At 36.4% G+C, this 18,102-nt stretch overlaps 1 protein-coding gene across 1 annotated transcript in view; it reads right to left on the minus strand.

The window, feature by feature from the left end:
* Positions 1 to 18,102, minus strand: part of DNAH11 (dynein axonemal heavy chain 11) — a 337,006-nt gene that overhangs the window by 308,993 nt on the left and 9,911 nt on the right. Inside the window, exons 3-6 of the mRNA XM_073238711.1 lie at positions 14,912 to 15,108; positions 7,493 to 7,682; positions 6,658 to 6,757; positions 3,871 to 4,082 (exon numbers count right to left, since the gene is read on the minus strand). Of these exons, the coding sequence (XP_073094812.1) occupies positions 3,871 to 4,082; positions 6,658 to 6,757; positions 7,493 to 7,682; positions 14,912 to 15,108 (699 nt within the window). The remainder of the gene's footprint in view (positions 1 to 3,870; positions 4,083 to 6,657; positions 6,758 to 7,492; positions 7,683 to 14,911; positions 15,109 to 18,102) is intronic.

Below are 18,102 nucleotides of genomic sequence, written 5' to 3' on the forward strand. Positions count from 1 at the left end.
AAAAATAAATATAAAAAAATAATAATATAAGTTGGTCACAGAGATAGTAGTACAGCATGGAGAACATGATCAATGGTTCTGTAACGTTGTTCTATGTTGACAGTAACTGTACTAGAGAGGGTGAGGGTTTAACAATACAAGTAACTGTTGAACCACTGTGTTGTATATTTGAAACCAATGTAAGATTGTATATCAATGACACTTGAATAAAAAAATGTTTAAAGAGTAGATAAGAGAAAAGAGATTAAAATTAATAAACAGTGTGCTTTTGTAAAGTTTTGATGGTGCTTAAGGGGTAGACCTTGATGTTGGTGACCAAAACACACTTGAAAAATTAAAAACCAAAAAAAGTACATGAAAGCTACATGAGGAAATCATAAAAAACACATAAAATGTATAACCACACAAATCATGCAAGGTATAAATTAACAACGTGGTACCACTTTGTACCAATGAATTATGTCAAATTTTTAAACGATGAAGGTCAAAGCTGGTGAATTACTGTAAAACCTTCCACACATTGATAATAGCAATGTAATTGATAAAACCTTTTTAAAAATGTATTTGTAAATATTAAATATTGTTCAAGAGTTATGAAAAGATTGTATGCTTTGATCAACATAAGGAATTTTTAAGTCAATTACCTAAGTTAAGGAAAAAGGATTTTTCTATAAAGTTGTTCTCTGCATGTTATTTAGAGGAGGCTGGAAACAACCTAAATGTCCAATAATAAAAAAACATTTTTCAAGAATCTAGTAAAAAAAATTTTAATTATATGTATGATAAAATGCATAATTGTAAGTTTGAGGGAAGGAAATTTTTAAAGTGCTGGATTTTAGGATGATAGAATTGCAGGACTATTTCCATTGTTATAAATTTTATGCAATGAGAATATTTTACAATTATCATTAGTACATTACATATTACACTGTTACTATAAATAAAAACTGTTATTTTAAAACATGGAGTGTATTTATCTTCTCTAGACTTCAGGGGTTTTTATTTGTTTGTTTACTATAAAATGTATCTACTATTGGTACCTATTTCTATGTTGCTAGAGGATTAAATTTGTAGTTCTTGTAATGGGCTAGGAAAAGTTCCTCGCAAATAATAGGCACTGTACAGTATTTGTTAAATAAATATAAAAAATAAATTAACAAATAACCAGCAGGGTTGTGGGGGCAGAGGTGGAGGGCAGGTTTAGCTCTTCAGGGAACCCAGTTATTAAAATTGGCTCATTGCTGATTTTTGATTCCTAACATGTTTGGGCAGATTTACTACAAAGTCCACTTGAGAATCAAGGAAATAAGGTCAATGGAACCTTTGAACAGAAGCCAGGAACAGTAACTAAGGAACAAGACAAGCTACATTTTTTCCTTGGTTGCTTAGCAAACTCTGGCCATTGACACAGACTAGGGGCCAGGAATAACAGGTTTACAGGCTCATAGGTAACCAGGACTTCTTACAAACCACCTACAATGAATGATAAGCTCTGGGGTTCATATACAAACAGGACTTTATAGTAAAACAGTTTCAATTATTCTCAAAATGAGATGAGGACCCCTCAAAAGGGGTTTGGGAGAAGCGGTAGTTACAGTTGTTGACCCTGCAATAGGGATTGTGGCCTTTCATGGAGCTCCAAGCCATTAGGACTCAGAGCATTTGCTTAACACAAAGCAAAACTGAATTTCACAACAGAAAAACAGAAATAGAATGAAGCTTTAAGATATAAAATATAGCAAAGAACTGACCTGTTATCTCCTATCAATAGGAGATTGATGGTTCATAGGAGATTGCCGGATTGATAACTAGTAAATCAACAGTGTGGAACCAACTTTTTTGGATCTCTATTAAGTGCTATACCAGGCATTGCACTTAAGTTATCTCTTTTGATCCTCACCAAAGTCCATGAACTGAGACTTATCTTCCCTTACAGATGTGGAAACTGAGGCTAAGAGAAGTAACTGAACTCCCTTTAAGTGGTTTGATTAGATCTGAATCCAGGTTGGTCTGAGTCCAAAGCCCTTTCCATACCACTCCACCTCGTCAGAAGTAGAGACAGGGAGAAAAAAAGCACAGTCATAATGCAGTCTCAAACTCTAAACTGCAAGTCAGGAAACTTGTTCTCTAATCTGAATTTCCCCCTAAATTTTCAGGGAAATTGAGCAAATGATGTCATCTTTCAACTCTCAGTTAATTTATCTGAAAAATTATCAGGGATTGGATTGGAACACAGTTCCCCAACCTGCTTATCCTACCACATTGTTCTCTTACTTGCTCAGAACAGAACGGTTCTGGAGCCTGGGGCAGCAGGAGACCCAAGCTGATTGCCTTGTCTGTGAGCAGACTTTCAGGATTCCTAATGTTTTATTTACCCCACTGTAATAAACATTTTAATTTTCTATATGAGTCACAATGTGAAAACCACTAGAAAGCATTGGACTAGATCAGGGATTTAGGTCAAAGTTGTCCACCCTCCTGTGAGCAAGAGATTCAGGACTGTCCGAAATATCTTATCTCCCTGCCAACCGTGATTGTTCCAGGAATGGAAGTAAAACCCACTGAGCCAAAAGAAAAGACAGCCTCTTTCCAGGTCAGTTCCTCCACCAGAAGGATATACATCTGCAGTTACATTATGTCACATGTGGTTAAAGCCTGAAAATAAAGTCAAAAACAAATGAGCAAAATGTAAGATTATGAAATCACCTGGAAGAAGCTGTTTCTGAAATCACTGTATTCTCAGACTTCCCAATTCACATGAATTTACACACTTTTTTTTTTCTTTTTGTGCTTGAGTTTGTCAGTTGCAACTGCAAGTCATCCAATTCTCATAGGAAGTGTTCTTAACTCCAATCCTAAACCATATACACAGATTCTGATTCTCAGGCATTTGTTTTACAAAAACTCCTGGTGGTTCATACATACACCCTGATATGGACCTATTAGGGACTGCATTCTGTCCCCCAAAATTCATATGTTGAAGCCATAACCATATTATCTGGAGACAGGGTCTTTAGGAGATAATTAAGGTTAAAAGAGGTCATAAGAACAGAGTCCTACATAGGCCTAGACCCTAATCTGATAAGACTGGCTTTCTAAGGAGAGGAAGAGAGAGTTCTCTTTCTCTCCAGCATGTGAAGACACAGAGAGAAGGCAGCTATCCACAAGCCAGGAACAAAGCTCTCACCAGAATATGACCATGGTGCACCCTGATCTAGACTCCCAGCCTTCAAAGCTGTGAGAAAACGATTTCTGAAAATAAAGCCACCGGTCTGTGCTATGGCAGCTCAAGACTACAACAGACCTCCAGCCAAGAGCCACCAAATGATGCGCCTTCCAGCTCTCAGATTCTGTAATATTCTGATATTATAAGAACCACGAAAGTTCACACTGAAAGAATGAAGAAGCAGTCCAATTTTTTTCTCAAACACTCTGCAAGTTAAGATAAACAACTATAAAAAAGAGATTTAAAAGACCAATGATAAATCAGAATCATTACAATTTCACTTTCCAAAGTCTTCCATGAACCAGTGTTCCTGTGCAAGCCAAAGGGGAAGCTACAAAGAAATTGCGATGCGTATTTGCCTTTTATTAGAAGCTGCCTTAAGTCTTTTAAGAAAAGCAGGATATTGAACAAACAAAATCCAGTAACAACCTGTTCTTTGAATGTATCTGACTTATTTCTAGAGCTCCTTTGCCAAGTAGGATAAAAAGTTACCTGGCCTTTGTTACCATAAAAGTCCTTTTAGAAAAAAGAATGAGGAAAATGGTGTTCTGACTGCAAACTGGATGTATTCATGTTTCACTGATCCAATAAAACACACCACATGGCAATGATACTCATTGTTCCTATTTTTTAATGCTACATACCTGGTCGACGAAGAGATTACAAAACTCTTGCAATAAAACTATAACCCGAGCAGGGGTATTATAAAACTTGGAATGACTCCAGATCAGACAGACGGTATGAAATAATGGGGCAATTAATACACGGGTCTGTGGGAATTCCATCTCCTGGAGACACTGAATGTGTCTCCTCAAGGGTCTCAGGTAAAGTTCCACATCTCGGGCTTCGAGGAGAGCTGAAAGGAAAGAAACCCACCGTCAATGTGATGTAGTCTCTTTTCTGAACTCATTTTACAAGTTCAAGAGACTAGGACAAAACAACACAGCTGCACCTAAATGCTGTCATCTTTCTATTTATATCACTTATCCTACAAAATTGACATGTGACAGGTTTGAACAGCTTTACACTCTGTCCATCTCTAACAACCATTTAGGAAAGCCCTAGTGTAGTTAGGCAGCACAAGTCAAACATGAAATGCCTTTAGAATCTAAAGACATTTACTCAATCGATGGAAACTGTGCGAGACATCACTCTGACGTTATCATTTTATGGTTTGGATATAAGCTTCATCACTAGAATGTTAAAGCTTCCTAGGTACTTGGTACTAGGCAATTTAATTGCTTAGTATCTTATTCTGGTGTCCTATGAGAGTGACTCACACACGGACTGGGAAATTTCCGTTGTATTACTGAAAATACAACTATCAACGTTGTTAGACATAGATGATGAAAATATTTTGGAAGTGGACAGAGGTGATGGTTGTACAACATTGAATGTATTAAATGCCCCTTAACTGTACACTTTAAAGTGGTTATTTTTATATGAATTTTACCTCAATTTAAAAATTGTTAAGCATAAGGAATACCTTTAAATGCTAAATGTATGAAGAAAAAGTTTAAATAGTTGGCTATTATTAATTACTCATTTAACTAATCCAGATTTTCTCTTAAAATTGGTCCTTTTTAATGTACCCTAAACAGATCTCCTTCAAACTCCCTTTTGGTTCTGAAACTACAAATACCTTTGACTAACTGAAAACATGCACTGTTTATGAAGGCAGGAATCAAGTAAATTTTTATTTTCTGGTGTTATTCTAAAAAACTCCTGTTAGAAAGGAAAAGAAAAACTGCCTTTTTCTTTTTTTCCATTGGAAACCTTATATTCCTCTACTTGACATGTAACCAATTAATCTGTCCACCTAACAATAAATATTTGGGAAGAAAGAAAAGGTCTAGGCACTATTTCCTCTCCCAGATTATTCATGTTTTGAAATTGGTGTATTTTTATGAATGTTGATTTCAAATTAAATAATTACATTAATAGGTAAGTGCTCTTAAAATATGATAAGCACACCTGGTACTTTCACAGGTCTCACATATGTCTTTGAGAAGAGCCTCCACCTCTAACAGTGACAATGGCTTTGGACTACTTGTTATACTGAAACTGATTTTTTTTTCCCCCTGAATTTCCACGCCATGTGTTCAGAAGGCTCTGAGGACCCCTGGGTCCTATAGAAGCTTTATCCAAACAAAATGTTCGTTTTATACTAACACAGAAAAAATGCAAGCAGCTTCTATTTATTGAGGGCATACTTACTATGTACCTAGTACTGTGCACATTATATATATCTTCCTTCCAGTGGCTCCCAGCCAGAGGAGGTCTTGCCCCCAGGGGTCATTTGGCAAGGTCCTGAGGCATTTTGATTGTCACAGCTGGGATGGGGAGAGGGGGTAGAGCCCACGGATGTTGCTCAATGTCCTAGAATGCAAAGGAAGGCTCCCTACAACAATTATCCTGCCCAAAATGTCAAGTGGTGACAAGACTGAGAATGACTGCTCTAATCCTTGAAATAATTCTGCAAGGAGAGTGTTAATGTGCCAAGTTGGCCAATGAAAACCAACAAATTTAAGATATACTCAGTGGATCTGGGACAGGAATACAGAGCTGACAGACTCCCAAGCCCAAATAGTCCCCCTTATTCTATGGTCTCTTTTCAAACAGAATTCATGGAGAAAACCCTGAAGAGATAGCACAACATTTTTTCAAAGTATATTTTAAATATTTCCTAACTTTTCAAATGTTACATAGAAAAAATTAAACATTGCTAATATAATAAACAAAAAAGCTATTGTTCATATTATCTTACAATTGTATCATTTAGAGCTTTAGCATTGTGTATATCATATTTGCTTAAACATGCCTAAAGGCACAGGAACAGAAATCAAGAAGGGTTATTACTCCTGAGTGGGGTTAAAATTGGATTAACTAATGAGAAGACAAGGAGACTCTTCACTGCACAGCTTTTCATAATTTCTGATTTTTACAACATGTATGCATAGCCTGTTCAAAATTCAACAAATGAACAAACCCTCCTCCTATGTCTAATCTTCACCAAAACGTTGATGATGACTTTGAGTTCTTATGACCTAGATAAGTATTGGATGTCAAGCACACTCAGAGAATCTACTGGTGAATAAATGGATTAGTTATAGCCCAACTGTTGATTTGAAAACCTCTATGCTGGGCTATCATTTACCTCCTGCTAATACCAAAGGTCCTTCCCCTCCACATACACATTCTCATTAAAATTTCAATCTGGAACCCCTTTAGTAGTCACCTATTATGTACCCTTAAAGCATAATATAACTGGAGAAGAAAGTACAGATGATTCTAATGAATTAGTCACTAGAAGAGCCCAGTGCAAGCATTTCATGAACATGCCGGTGGTAGAAGGGGAGACGAGGCTGAGCAGACCGGCAGGGTCAGGTCATGAGGGACACTGATGCCAGGACAAAGAACAAGAGTCATACCATTTTTCACAGCCAGGAAAATATCCTTCAAAGTTGGAAAATAGCTGCTCTGTTTAGTTTTCAGGATCTTAACCATTTTGAGGACAACAGGAGCTTGAAGCTAAATTGAAAAAAAAAAACTAATAAATGTAAGCTAGATTACTAAGTGCATTCTGCAATACAAAAATTATATTCCACTCATGCAGTATTTAACAAAGACATGTCTGGTTCCAAGTTGAAAATCATTTTAAAAATAACATTTTTTCCTTAAGTGTGTATTTTATTTCACATTTATAGTTCTTAACTTGAATTTCCAAAAAATATGTCAATTTACTATATATATAAAATACTACATTTTCCATATAAAATTTCTTGCTCCAATTCAGAAAAATCTCTGAAAGAGGTGAATGTATGAATGTCTTACTTTTAAGAACATTAAATTGAGTAACCTGTAAGGCAAACACCAGCAGAGTAAGTGCCAAAGCTCACTCTTTCAAAGCTGCATCTCTACTACATCTCAGCAATACCTTACTCCTTCTCAAATAATTAAATCAGTGAGATTAATTAAATCTTGAACATTTCCTGGGGGAATCACTCTCTTTTTATGATGCAAAGTGTTTCCAATTATATCAAATGCTGTCAAAATATTCTCAAGGAGGCAAAATTACTTTTAATCCCCATTAATTTTTAAAGTGCATACCATACAGAATTTAGGAACAAGAAAAAGAATAGATTATTAAGTTATTCAAATACAATATGTTAAATCATTAGAGTTATTGGAAATCACTGCTCTAAACACTAAATTCTACAATTTGCTAATTCAATTTACAAACAATTTCTAGGGCTATATACTTACTTGATCATTAATGCATGATAGGTCCTCTCTCCTCATCGTCCAGAAATCCAGTTCAGTTTGAGGATTTGAGTGAAGACCATTTAACAAAGGCTGCACTGAATTGTTTTCTATAATTTCTTGGATTTGCTGTGACCATTTAATAATTACTGATTCAATTGAATGGAGTATTGTCCTTTCATTTAGCGGTGGCCTAGAACATTAAAATGATTACTAAAATGATTTTTAAATAAATTATTTCATCCAAATAAAGACAGGACTTGGATTTTTTTGTATGTTTGTATTTTTCTTTAATTATTATTTTATTAAGGTATCATTGATATTCACTCTTATGAAGGTTTTACATGAGCAACATTGTGGTTACTACATTCACCCATATTATCAAGTCCCCCCACACACCTCATTGCAGTCACTGTCCATCAGCATAGTAAGATGCTATAGAGTCATTACTTGACTTCTCTGTGCTATACTGCCTTCCCCATGACTCCCCCTACATTATGTGTGCTCAACATAATGCCCCTCAATCCCCTTTTCCCTTCCTCCCCACCCACCCTACCCACCTGATTCTCTTTGGTAACCGCTAGTCCCTTCTTGGAGTCTGTGAGTCTGCTGCTGTTTTGTTCCTTCAGTTTTACTTTGTTGTTATACTCCACAAATGAGTGAAATCATTTGGTACTTGTTTTTCTCTGCTTGGCTTATTTCACTGAGCATAATACCCTCTATATGCATCCACGTTGTTGCAAATGGTAAGATTTGTATTCTTCCTATGGCTCAATAATGTATATGTACCACTTTTTCTTTATCCATTCATCTACTGATAGACACTTAGGCTGCTTCCATACCTTGGATATTATAAATAGTGCTGCAATAAACATAGGGGTGTATGTGTCTTTTTGAATCTGGGATCTTGTTTTCTTTGGGTAGATTCCTAGGAGTGGAATTCCTGGGTCAAACGGTAGTTCTATTTTGAGTTTTTTGAGGAACCTCTTACTGCTTTCCACCATGGTTGAACTAATACCCATTAACAGTGGAAGAGGGTTTCCCTTTCTCGGAAATCCTCACCAGCATTTGTTCTTCCTTGTCTTTTGGATGGTGGCCATCCTAATTGGTGTGAAGTGATATCTCATTGTGGTTTTAATTTGCATTTCCCTAATAATTAGAAATGTGGAGCATTTTTTCATGTGTCTGTTGGCCATCTGAATTTCTTCTTTGGAGAATTGTCTGTTCAGATTCTCCACCCATTTTTTAAACGGGTTATTTGCTTTTTGGATGTTGAAGTGCATGAATTCCTTATATATTTTGGATGTTAACCCCTTATCAGATAGGTCATTTATGAATATATTCTCCCATACTGTAGGATGCCTTTTTGTTCTACTGATGGTGTCTTTTGCTGTACAGAAGCTTTTTAGTTTGATGTAGTTCCATTTGTTCATTTTTGCTTTTGTTCCTTGCCCAAATTGTGTTCAAAAAAAAAGTTGTTGCTCATGTTTATATTTGCAACATAAACAAGAGATTTTTGCCTATGTTTTCTTCTAAGAGTTTTATGGTTTCATGACTTACATCAGGTCATTGATTCATTTCGAGTTTACGTTTGTGTATGGAGTTAGACAATGATTCATTCTCTTGCATGTAGCTGTCCAGTTTTGCCAACACCAGTTGTTGAAGAGGCTGTCATTTCCCCATTGTATATGCATGGCTCCTTTATCATATATTAATTGGCTGTATATGTGTGGATTTATATCTGGGCTCTCTATTTTGTTCCATTGATCTATGAGTCTGTTCTTGTGCCAGTACCAAATTGTCTTGATTACTGTGGTTTTGTAGTAGAGCTTGAAGTTGGGAAGCGTAATCCCCTCTGCTTTATTCTTCCTTCTCAGAATTGCATTGGCTAGTCAGGGTCTTTGTGGTTCCATATGAATTTTAAAACTTTTTGTTCCAGTTCATTGAAGAATGCTGTAGATATTTTGATAGGGATTGCATTGAATCTGTAGATTGCTTTAGGCAGGATGACCATTTTAACAATATTAATTCTTCCTATCCATGAGCACTGGATGATTTTCCATTACTGGTGACTTTTTTAACTTCTCTCATGAGTGTCTTGTAGTTTTCAGGGTATAGGTCTTTCACCTCCTTGGTTAGGTTTATTCCTAGGTATTTTATTCTTTTGATGCAATTGTAAATGGAATTGTTTTCCTGATTTCTCTTTCTGCTAGTTCATTGTTTGTATATAGAAATCCAATAGATTTCTGTGTATTAATTTTGTATTCTGCAACTTTGCTGAGTTCAGTTATTAGTTCTAGTAGTTTGGGGCTGGATTATTTAGGTTTTTTATGTACAATATCATGTCATCTGCAGTGACAGTTTAACTTCTTCCTTACCAATCTGGATGCCTTTTATTTATTTGTGTTGTCTGATTGCTGTGGCTAGGACCTCCAGACTATGTTGAATGAAAGTGGAGAGAATGGGCATCCTTGTCTTGTTTTCAATCTTAGAGGAAAAGCTTTCAGCTTTCACTGTTAAGTGTGATGTTGGCTGTGGTTTTGTCATATATGATCTTTATTATGTTGAGGTATTTGCCCTCTATACCCATTTTGTTGAGATTTTTTAATCATGAATAGTTGTTTAATTTTGTCAAGTGCTTTTCAGCTTCTATGGAGATTATCATCTAATTTTTGTCCTTCTTTTTGTTGATGTGGTGTATGATTTTGATGGATTTTCAAATATTGTACCATCCTTGCATTTCTGGAATCAATCCCACTTGATCATGATTGGTGATCTTCTTGATGTATTTATGAATTTGGTTTGCTAATATTTTGTTGAGTGTATTTGCATCTAAGTTCATCAGGAATATTGGTCTCTAATTTGTGTGTGTGTGTGTGGTGTCTTTGCCTGGTTTTGGTATTAGAGAGATGCTGGTCTCACAGAATGAGTTTGGAAGTATTTGTTTCTCTTCTTTTTGGAAAACTTTAAGGAGGATGGGTATTAGGGCTTCTCTAAATGTTTGATAAAATTCAGCTGTGAAGCAGCTGGAGGTTTTGTTCTTAGGTAGTTTTTTTATTACCAATTGAATTTCATTACTGGTAATTGGTCTGTTCAGATTTTCTCTTTCTTCCTGGATCAGTCTTGGACGGTTGCATTTTTCCAGAAAGTTGTTCATTTCTTCTAGATTATTCAGTTTGTTAGCATATAATTTTTCTTAGTATTCTCTAATAATTCTTTGCATTTCTGTGGTGTCATTAGTGATTTTTCCTTTCTCATTTCTGATTCTATTTATGTATGTGGATTCTTTTTTTTTCTTGATATGTCTGACTCAAGTTTCAACTATTTTGTTTATTTTCTTGAAGAACCAGCTCCCAGTTTCACTGATTCTTCCTATTGCTTTATTCTTCTAGATTTGTATTTATTTCTGCTGTGATCTTTTTTATGGTCCTCCTTCTACTGACTTTGGGTCTTATTTGTTCTAATTTAATTAATTGTGAGTTTAAACTCTTTAATGGGCCTGTTCTTCTTTCTTGAAGTAAGCCTGTATTGCAAGATACTTCCCTCTTACAACAGCATTTGCTGTGTCCCACAGATATTTGGATGTTGAGGAGTTGTTGTGATCTGTCTCCATATATTGCTTGATCTGTGTTTTTATTTGGTCACTGATCCATTGATTATTTAGGAGCATGTTGTTAGTCCTCCATGTGTTTATGGTCTTTTTTGTTTTCATTGCATAATTTATTCCTAGTTTCAGAGAAGCTGGTTGGTATAATTTCAATCCTTCTGAATTTACTGAGGCTCTTTTTCTGTCCTAGTACATGATCCATCCTGGAAAATGTTCCATGTGCACTTGAGAAGAATGTGTATTCTGCTGCTTTGGGATGGAGTGTTCTGTAGGTATCTGTTAGGTCCACCTGTTCTAATGTGTTGTTCAGTGCCTCTGTGTCCTTACTTTCTGTTTGGTTGATCTGTCCTTTGGAATGAGTGGTGTGTTGAAGTCTCCTAAAATGAATGCACTGCATTCTATTTCCCCCTTTAATTCTGTTAGTATTCGCTTCACATATTTAGTTGCTCCTATAATTGGGTGCATAGATATTTATAATGGTTATATCATCTTGTTGGGCTGACCCCTTTGTCATTATGTAATGTCCTTGTCTCATGTTACTTTCTTTGTTTTGAAGTCTATTTTGTTTGATACAAGTACTGCAACTCCTTTTTTCTCCCTATTAGTTGCATGAAATATCTTTTTCCATTCCTTCATTGTTAGTATGTGTATATCTTTGGGTATGAAATGAATCTCTTGTAGGCTGCATATAGATGGGTCTTGTGATTTTATCCATTCTGTAACTCTATGTCTTCTTTTTTGTTGTTGTTGTTGTCACTAATCTACAATTACATGAAGAACATTATGTTTAGTCAGCTCCCCCCTTCACCAAGTCCCCCTCACAAACCCCATTATAGTCACTGTCCATCAGCATAGTAAGATGCTGTAGAATCACTACTTGTCTTCTCTGTGTTGTACAGCCCTCCCCAAGGCCCCCCCCCACACTATACATGCTAATCGTAATGCCCCCTTTCTATTTCCCCACCCTTATCCCTCCCTTCCCACCCATCCTCCCCAGTCCCTTTTCCTTTGATAACTGTTAGTCCATTCTTGGGTTCTGTGATTCTGCTGCTGTTTTGTTCCTTCACTTTTTCTTTGTCCTTATACTCCACATATGAGTGAAAACATTTGGTATTTGTCTTTCTCTGCCTGGTTTATTTCACTGAGCATAATACCCTCTAGCTTCATCCATGTTGTTGCAAATGGTAGGATTTGTTTTCTTCTTATGGCTGAATAATATTCCATTGTGTATATGTACCACATCTTGTCTTTTGATTGGTTCACTCAGTCCATTTACATTTAGGGTGATTATTGATAGATATGTACTTATTGCCATTGCAGGCTTTAGATGCATGCTTACCAAAGGTTCAGGAGCAGCTTCTTTACTAACAGTCTAACTTAACTCACTTAGTATGCTATTTCAAACACAATCAATAGGGTTTTTTTCTCCCTTCTTTTTCTTCTTCCTCCATTCTTTATATATTAGGTGTTATATTCTGTACTCTTTCTGTATTCCTTGACTGACTTTATTGGTATTTGACTTAATTTTGCATTTGTATAGTATTTAATTAGTCTATTTCTTTTACTGTTGTTTTATCTTCTCTGGTGACAGCTATTTATCCTTAGGAGTATGTCCATCTAGAGAAGTCCCTGTAAAATACACTGTAGAGACTGGTTTTGAGAGGTAAATTCCCTCAACTTTTACTTATCTGGAAATTGTTTAATCCCTGCTTCAAATTTAAATGATAATCTTGCCAGGTAGAGTGTTCTTGGTTCGAGGCCCTTCTGTTTCATTGCTTTTAATATATCATGCTACTCCCTTCTGGCCTGTAAGGTTTCTGTTGAAATGTCTCATGATAGCCTGATGGGTTTTCCTTTGTATGTGATCTTTTTTCTCCCTCTGGCTGCTTGTAATACTCTGTCCTTATCCTTGACCTTTGCCATTTTAATTATTATATGTCTTGGTATTGTCTTCCTTGAGTCCCTTGTGTTGGGAGATCTGTGCACTTCCATGGCTTAAGAGACTATTTCCTTTCCCAGATTGGGGAAGTTTTTATTATTTCCTCAAAGACACTTTCTATCCCTTCTTCTCTCCCTTTTTCTTCTTATACCCCTATAATGTGAATATTGTTCCATTTGGATTGGTTACAGAGTTGTCTTAATATTCTTTCATTCCTAGAGATCCTTTTTTCTCTCTGTGCCTCAGCTTCTTTGTATTCCTGCTTCTCTAATTTCTATTTCATTTACTGTCACTTCTACCTCATGCAATCTGCTTTTAAGTTCTTCTTTTTTCAAAGTTTCTATATCTTTCTTTGAAGTCTTCCATGTGTTTTTGGGAGATCATGAATATTCTTCTGTAGCTCTGTGAGCATATGATTTTTATTTTGAAATCTTTACCAAGAAGATTGGTAATTTGTTTCATTCAGCCCTCTTTTGAGGGATTTGGGTTTGTACAAGATTCTTTTGCCATTTCTATCTAATGATTCCTATGGAATAACTTTGTTTAGGCAGTGACCTCTGGTGCTCATAAGCTCTATTCTCTGGAGTTGCCCAGCATCTGGAGTGATGGCAGGGGTTGCAGGCAAGCAGTGCCTTTGCCTTTCAGGAGGAAATAGCTCTTTCCTGCTTCCTGGCTGCCATGACTGCCTCCACTGCCAGGGTCAGTGGGCCAAGTGTTCAGGGTGGAGCCATTTTCATTATGCCCCTGTAGCTGCTATAGGCGGGTACACTCTCTGGCTGGCCTGGCACGATGACTGGTGCAGCAAGTTTTCAAACCAGTGCAGGCCAAGAGGAAGGAGCAGCAGCTGGGGTGCAGTTGGGGGCAGCTCAGAGCTGCATTTCCAGCCAGGGGAATGGTGCATATGAAGCTCCTGAAAGTTCCCAACCTGCTTGGCTGAGTGTGCCAGGAGGATTTTGTCCACCTGTCCTTTCCCCTGAGTAGCAAGCTCTGTGTAATCCTTGTCTCTTTAGCAGCCCTCTAGCTGTTGGGAAGTCTTTCAAAGTGCCCACCTTCCTTTTGTCCCAGAGCAGCCATTTGTGAGTTCCTGTTCTCCACAAGCAGCTGGAATCTCAGTCTTTCCCATTATTCCACCTGTCTTTGCTTTCCAACCCATCTAATCTCCAGAGCACCATGTAAAGTGGTTTCGTGCTTCCAGAGCGGATCTTCAGGGTGGATGGTTAGCATTCCTGTGCTTCTACTCCCTCTTTGCTCCATTTCTCTTCCTCCCATCAGTGAGCTGGTTGGAGGAGGGCTTGGGTTCCACTGGATCAGGGCTTTGCTACTTTACCCTTTTCCTTGAGGTCTTCTCCTTCCCGAGATATAGGCCATCTGTTGCAGTCTTCTTTCTGGTCACTTTTTCAGGATCAGTTGTATTTGCTGTTGTTCTGTATAATATGTGGTTTTGGGAGAAGGTTTCTGCCTCACAACTTGGATTTTAATAGGTATTTTATGTATCCATGAACTATTTTTGTATAGATAAATTTCAAAATCAGATCCGTTATTTTTATGGCCTCAATTTGTGTTGTGACACTGTATTCTGTCATTTCATGTCTCCAACATTGAAAAACATTGTTAAAGAATTATCTTATCCTCAAAACCATTTTACTGAAAGAATATTGTTGACATCATGACATTTGTTATAACTAGCTTTGTGTACCATCTGCTTTTTAAAAGTATACTGAAAGGAAATAATATATATGTTGTTTCTGTAAACTTTAAAAATATGATGTAGTTATAATAATTCTCTATTTTGCTAACAGTTTGCTGGGGGTACAATATTAAATGGATAGCTTGGCTCTTCATTTTAATATCTTGTATTTACCATATCATCACTTACTTGGTCTCTGAATATGTTTGATCCCGGTCAATTTCTCCTGCAATAGTGGGAACTGGTAAAAGAGTTCTTCTCACCATTTTTCCCCTAAAAATATGCATTTTGTTTTTCATGACTTCTATGTGACGTTCCATGTCTTGTGAAATAAAACAGGACCAGGACTTATGGTTGTTCCTATTAGAAAGAATTGGCACTAAAATCTAGAGAAAGAGAAACATTTTAAAAGCAGTTAACATATAGACAATGTACTCTTCCAAAGATTTTCTTGCCATATAAAATCAGTAACAAAACCACTCAATTTCACAAATATCCTGTTATGATATTGAACCTACTAAGAGAGGACAAAATCAGTGGTTTAAACTTCATCAATGAGACAAATTTTTTCAAAGTGGATATACCATGCTACATGTTCATTCATTTGACTATTTACCAAACATCCCAGTAACTCAAACAATGTATGAGATACGCAAAATCACATCAAGTAAGTAAACTGCTTTCTTAATGAAAACTGAGCACATTAGTAAGTATATTAATGAAAAAAATCTTTTGAATCTCATGGAGGCAAGAGTAAATTAATCTTCTCAAGCCCTGAATGGCATTCCAGTGGACTAAAGTTTGATAGTCAGAAAGATGTTCATTAAATCTTTTGGGCCTTTTTCAGAACTCCCTCCCTTTTTGTATTCCCAAAGCCCAGTGTTAACTAGTTAATAAAAGTTTGTTGAATTAATGAAGCTGGTCTCTTCTTGCTTTCCTACTCTTTTCCAATATCTTACCTTATAACATTTTCATTTTTCTTATATAATGTCCTGTTTACTGACATTATACTACAAAATTTCCTTTTGCTAAAATGCTCAGAAAATATTTATTCCATCTTTTTAAAGTTTATCTTGACAATGCAATCTTACAGTAAATGAAAAACAAACTAAAAATTCACTTTTGTTTTCTAATGGTATTGATCAAGTCTGTCCAAATTATATTGTTTTTACATTTTCTGCTTAACACTCACTATATGACAAGCTAGCGATAGAGTTTAGTAAGAAATAGTCTCTGCCTTTGATGAGCTCAATGGGTTAGGTGCCTCAGTGGAAGAACTGCCATAATTAGGGGCATGGTCACTATGTAATGTGGAACATAGGAGAAAAACCTGGCTCTGGAAGGGAAGACTTGCCAGAAAAACTGCTACTTAGTTGAAATCTTTAAGATGAAAGCTTTAAGTGCAGGCATTCAAGGAACCTCAACAGTGACATATAAAATCATTGAGGGGTCCAGAAGTATGGTGCTTCTGGGATACTGCCAGGCTGGTTTGTCTGGAATTAAAGCTACCACCTCTAAGATGAATGGCTTCAAGAAAGGGAAGGCAGTTAAGAAAGAGCTTTGAAAACTAGAAGAGTTAAGGCTTACTGGGTTGAACATGCATTTACTCACTGGAAAACTGCTTTTTAGATTACATCCTTGTTACCAACAATTTTTTCTAAAAGTCAGGCACCAGAAAAATTTTGCTTTCTAATTTTCTGAGTACTATTTCAAGTTTTCACTCTACTTACAAGTCTCTGATTAGGCGAACTTCTTTCAAAATTAAATATTTGTGTCAGAAACTGAAGATAAAACTGTTATGAAATTCTGAGGCACATGCTTTGCAGAGCAATTAGGAAAGCTGCTACAATATCTCTATAAACATCAGACCAGAAATAAACCCATGCTTATGTGGTCAGTTCATCTTCAACAAAGGAGGTAAAAATATACAATATGGAAAAGGCAGTGTCTTCAATAAATGATGTTGGGAAAACTGGACAACTACATGCAAAAGAATGAAATCAGACCACTTTTTTACACCACTAACAGAAATAAATTCAAAATAGATTAGACAAATTAAGAACAGGAACCATAAAACTCCTAGAAGAAAACATAGGCAGTAAACTCTTGGACACTGGTATGAGTGGCATTTTTTGGATCTGTCTACTTAGGCAAGGACAACAGAAGCAAAAATAACCCCTGGGATGACATCAAACTAAAAGCTTCTGCACAGCAAAGGAAATCACCAATGAAAGGAAAAGGCAAACTACTGAATGGGAGAAAATATTTTCAAATCATGTACTTAATAAGAAGCTAATATCCAAAATATATTTATATGTAAAATTAATACAACTCAATAACAAAAAAAAGAATTCAATTAAAAAGTGGGCAGAGGATCTGAACATTTTCCAAACAATACACAAAGATGACTTACAGGCACATGAAAAGTTGTTCAACATCACTGATCATTAGGGAAATGAAAATCAAAGCCACAGTGAGGTATCTTACATCTGTCAGAATGGCCATTATTAGAAAGATAAGCAATAAGTGATGGTGCTAAACCCCCTATGGTAGCCCTGCCTACCATGTCCTCTCAGTGTTGACTTAGATGTCCACCTCCCTGACTAGACTACTTGCTTTCTGAGGGCAGGTATTGCCAGGTGTGTTCAGTCACTAGCACCAATAGGTATTCAATAAATATTGATTAAATGAACAGGCAACAACCATGAGTCTGGGCTATTTCAAGAGGTTTTCTGGCTTGACCAACTGGACAGATGGAGTTCATATCCACTATTCTGAAGATAACTACAAATATAGCAGGTTGGGGGAAATTAGTTCAGCTTTGGATGTTAGGTCTGAGATATCTATTACACATTAAGTGGGAATACTGGGAAGGCAGGTAGATCTACAAGTTTGGAATTTGGGTAGAGATCTTGGCTAGAGAGAGAAGTTTAGGAATATGTCCTACATCATCGTAAACCGCTCTTAATCAGCCAACTGTGTGATCTATAAGACAAGCAAAGATAATCCTTGGAAACTTTGAACCTAAAAACCTATAGCCATGCCTCAAGTTTCATTCATCCAAAATTTAAGTTTTGCTCATAAATAAACCCAAGTGACATAAGTGTAATGTGCTTTGTTTTCCCTTCCCAATACCTATATCCTCAAGCACAATTAAATGAGAATCTTCCAAACTACTTGAACTCCTGAGGTTCTGGATGAGTTATGCCTCCTGTAGATGTACTTATTGACAGCTTACTATCTTAAACATTTGTCAGATCCTGGTACTGAGGTAAATTAAAGACCAGAAGAACTTGAAAAAGTTTGGCACCTTCTGTTTCCAGACAGAGATGGTAGAACAAGAATTTAATGAAAAGCTTGTTCTTGCCTGCCCAAGCCCC

The sequence above is a fragment of the Manis javanica genome, chromosome 6 (genome assembly GCF_040802235.1).
Source record: "Manis javanica isolate MJ-LG chromosome 6, MJ_LKY, whole genome shotgun sequence".
Lineage (NCBI taxonomy): Eukaryota > Metazoa > Chordata > Mammalia > Pholidota > Manidae > Manis > Manis javanica.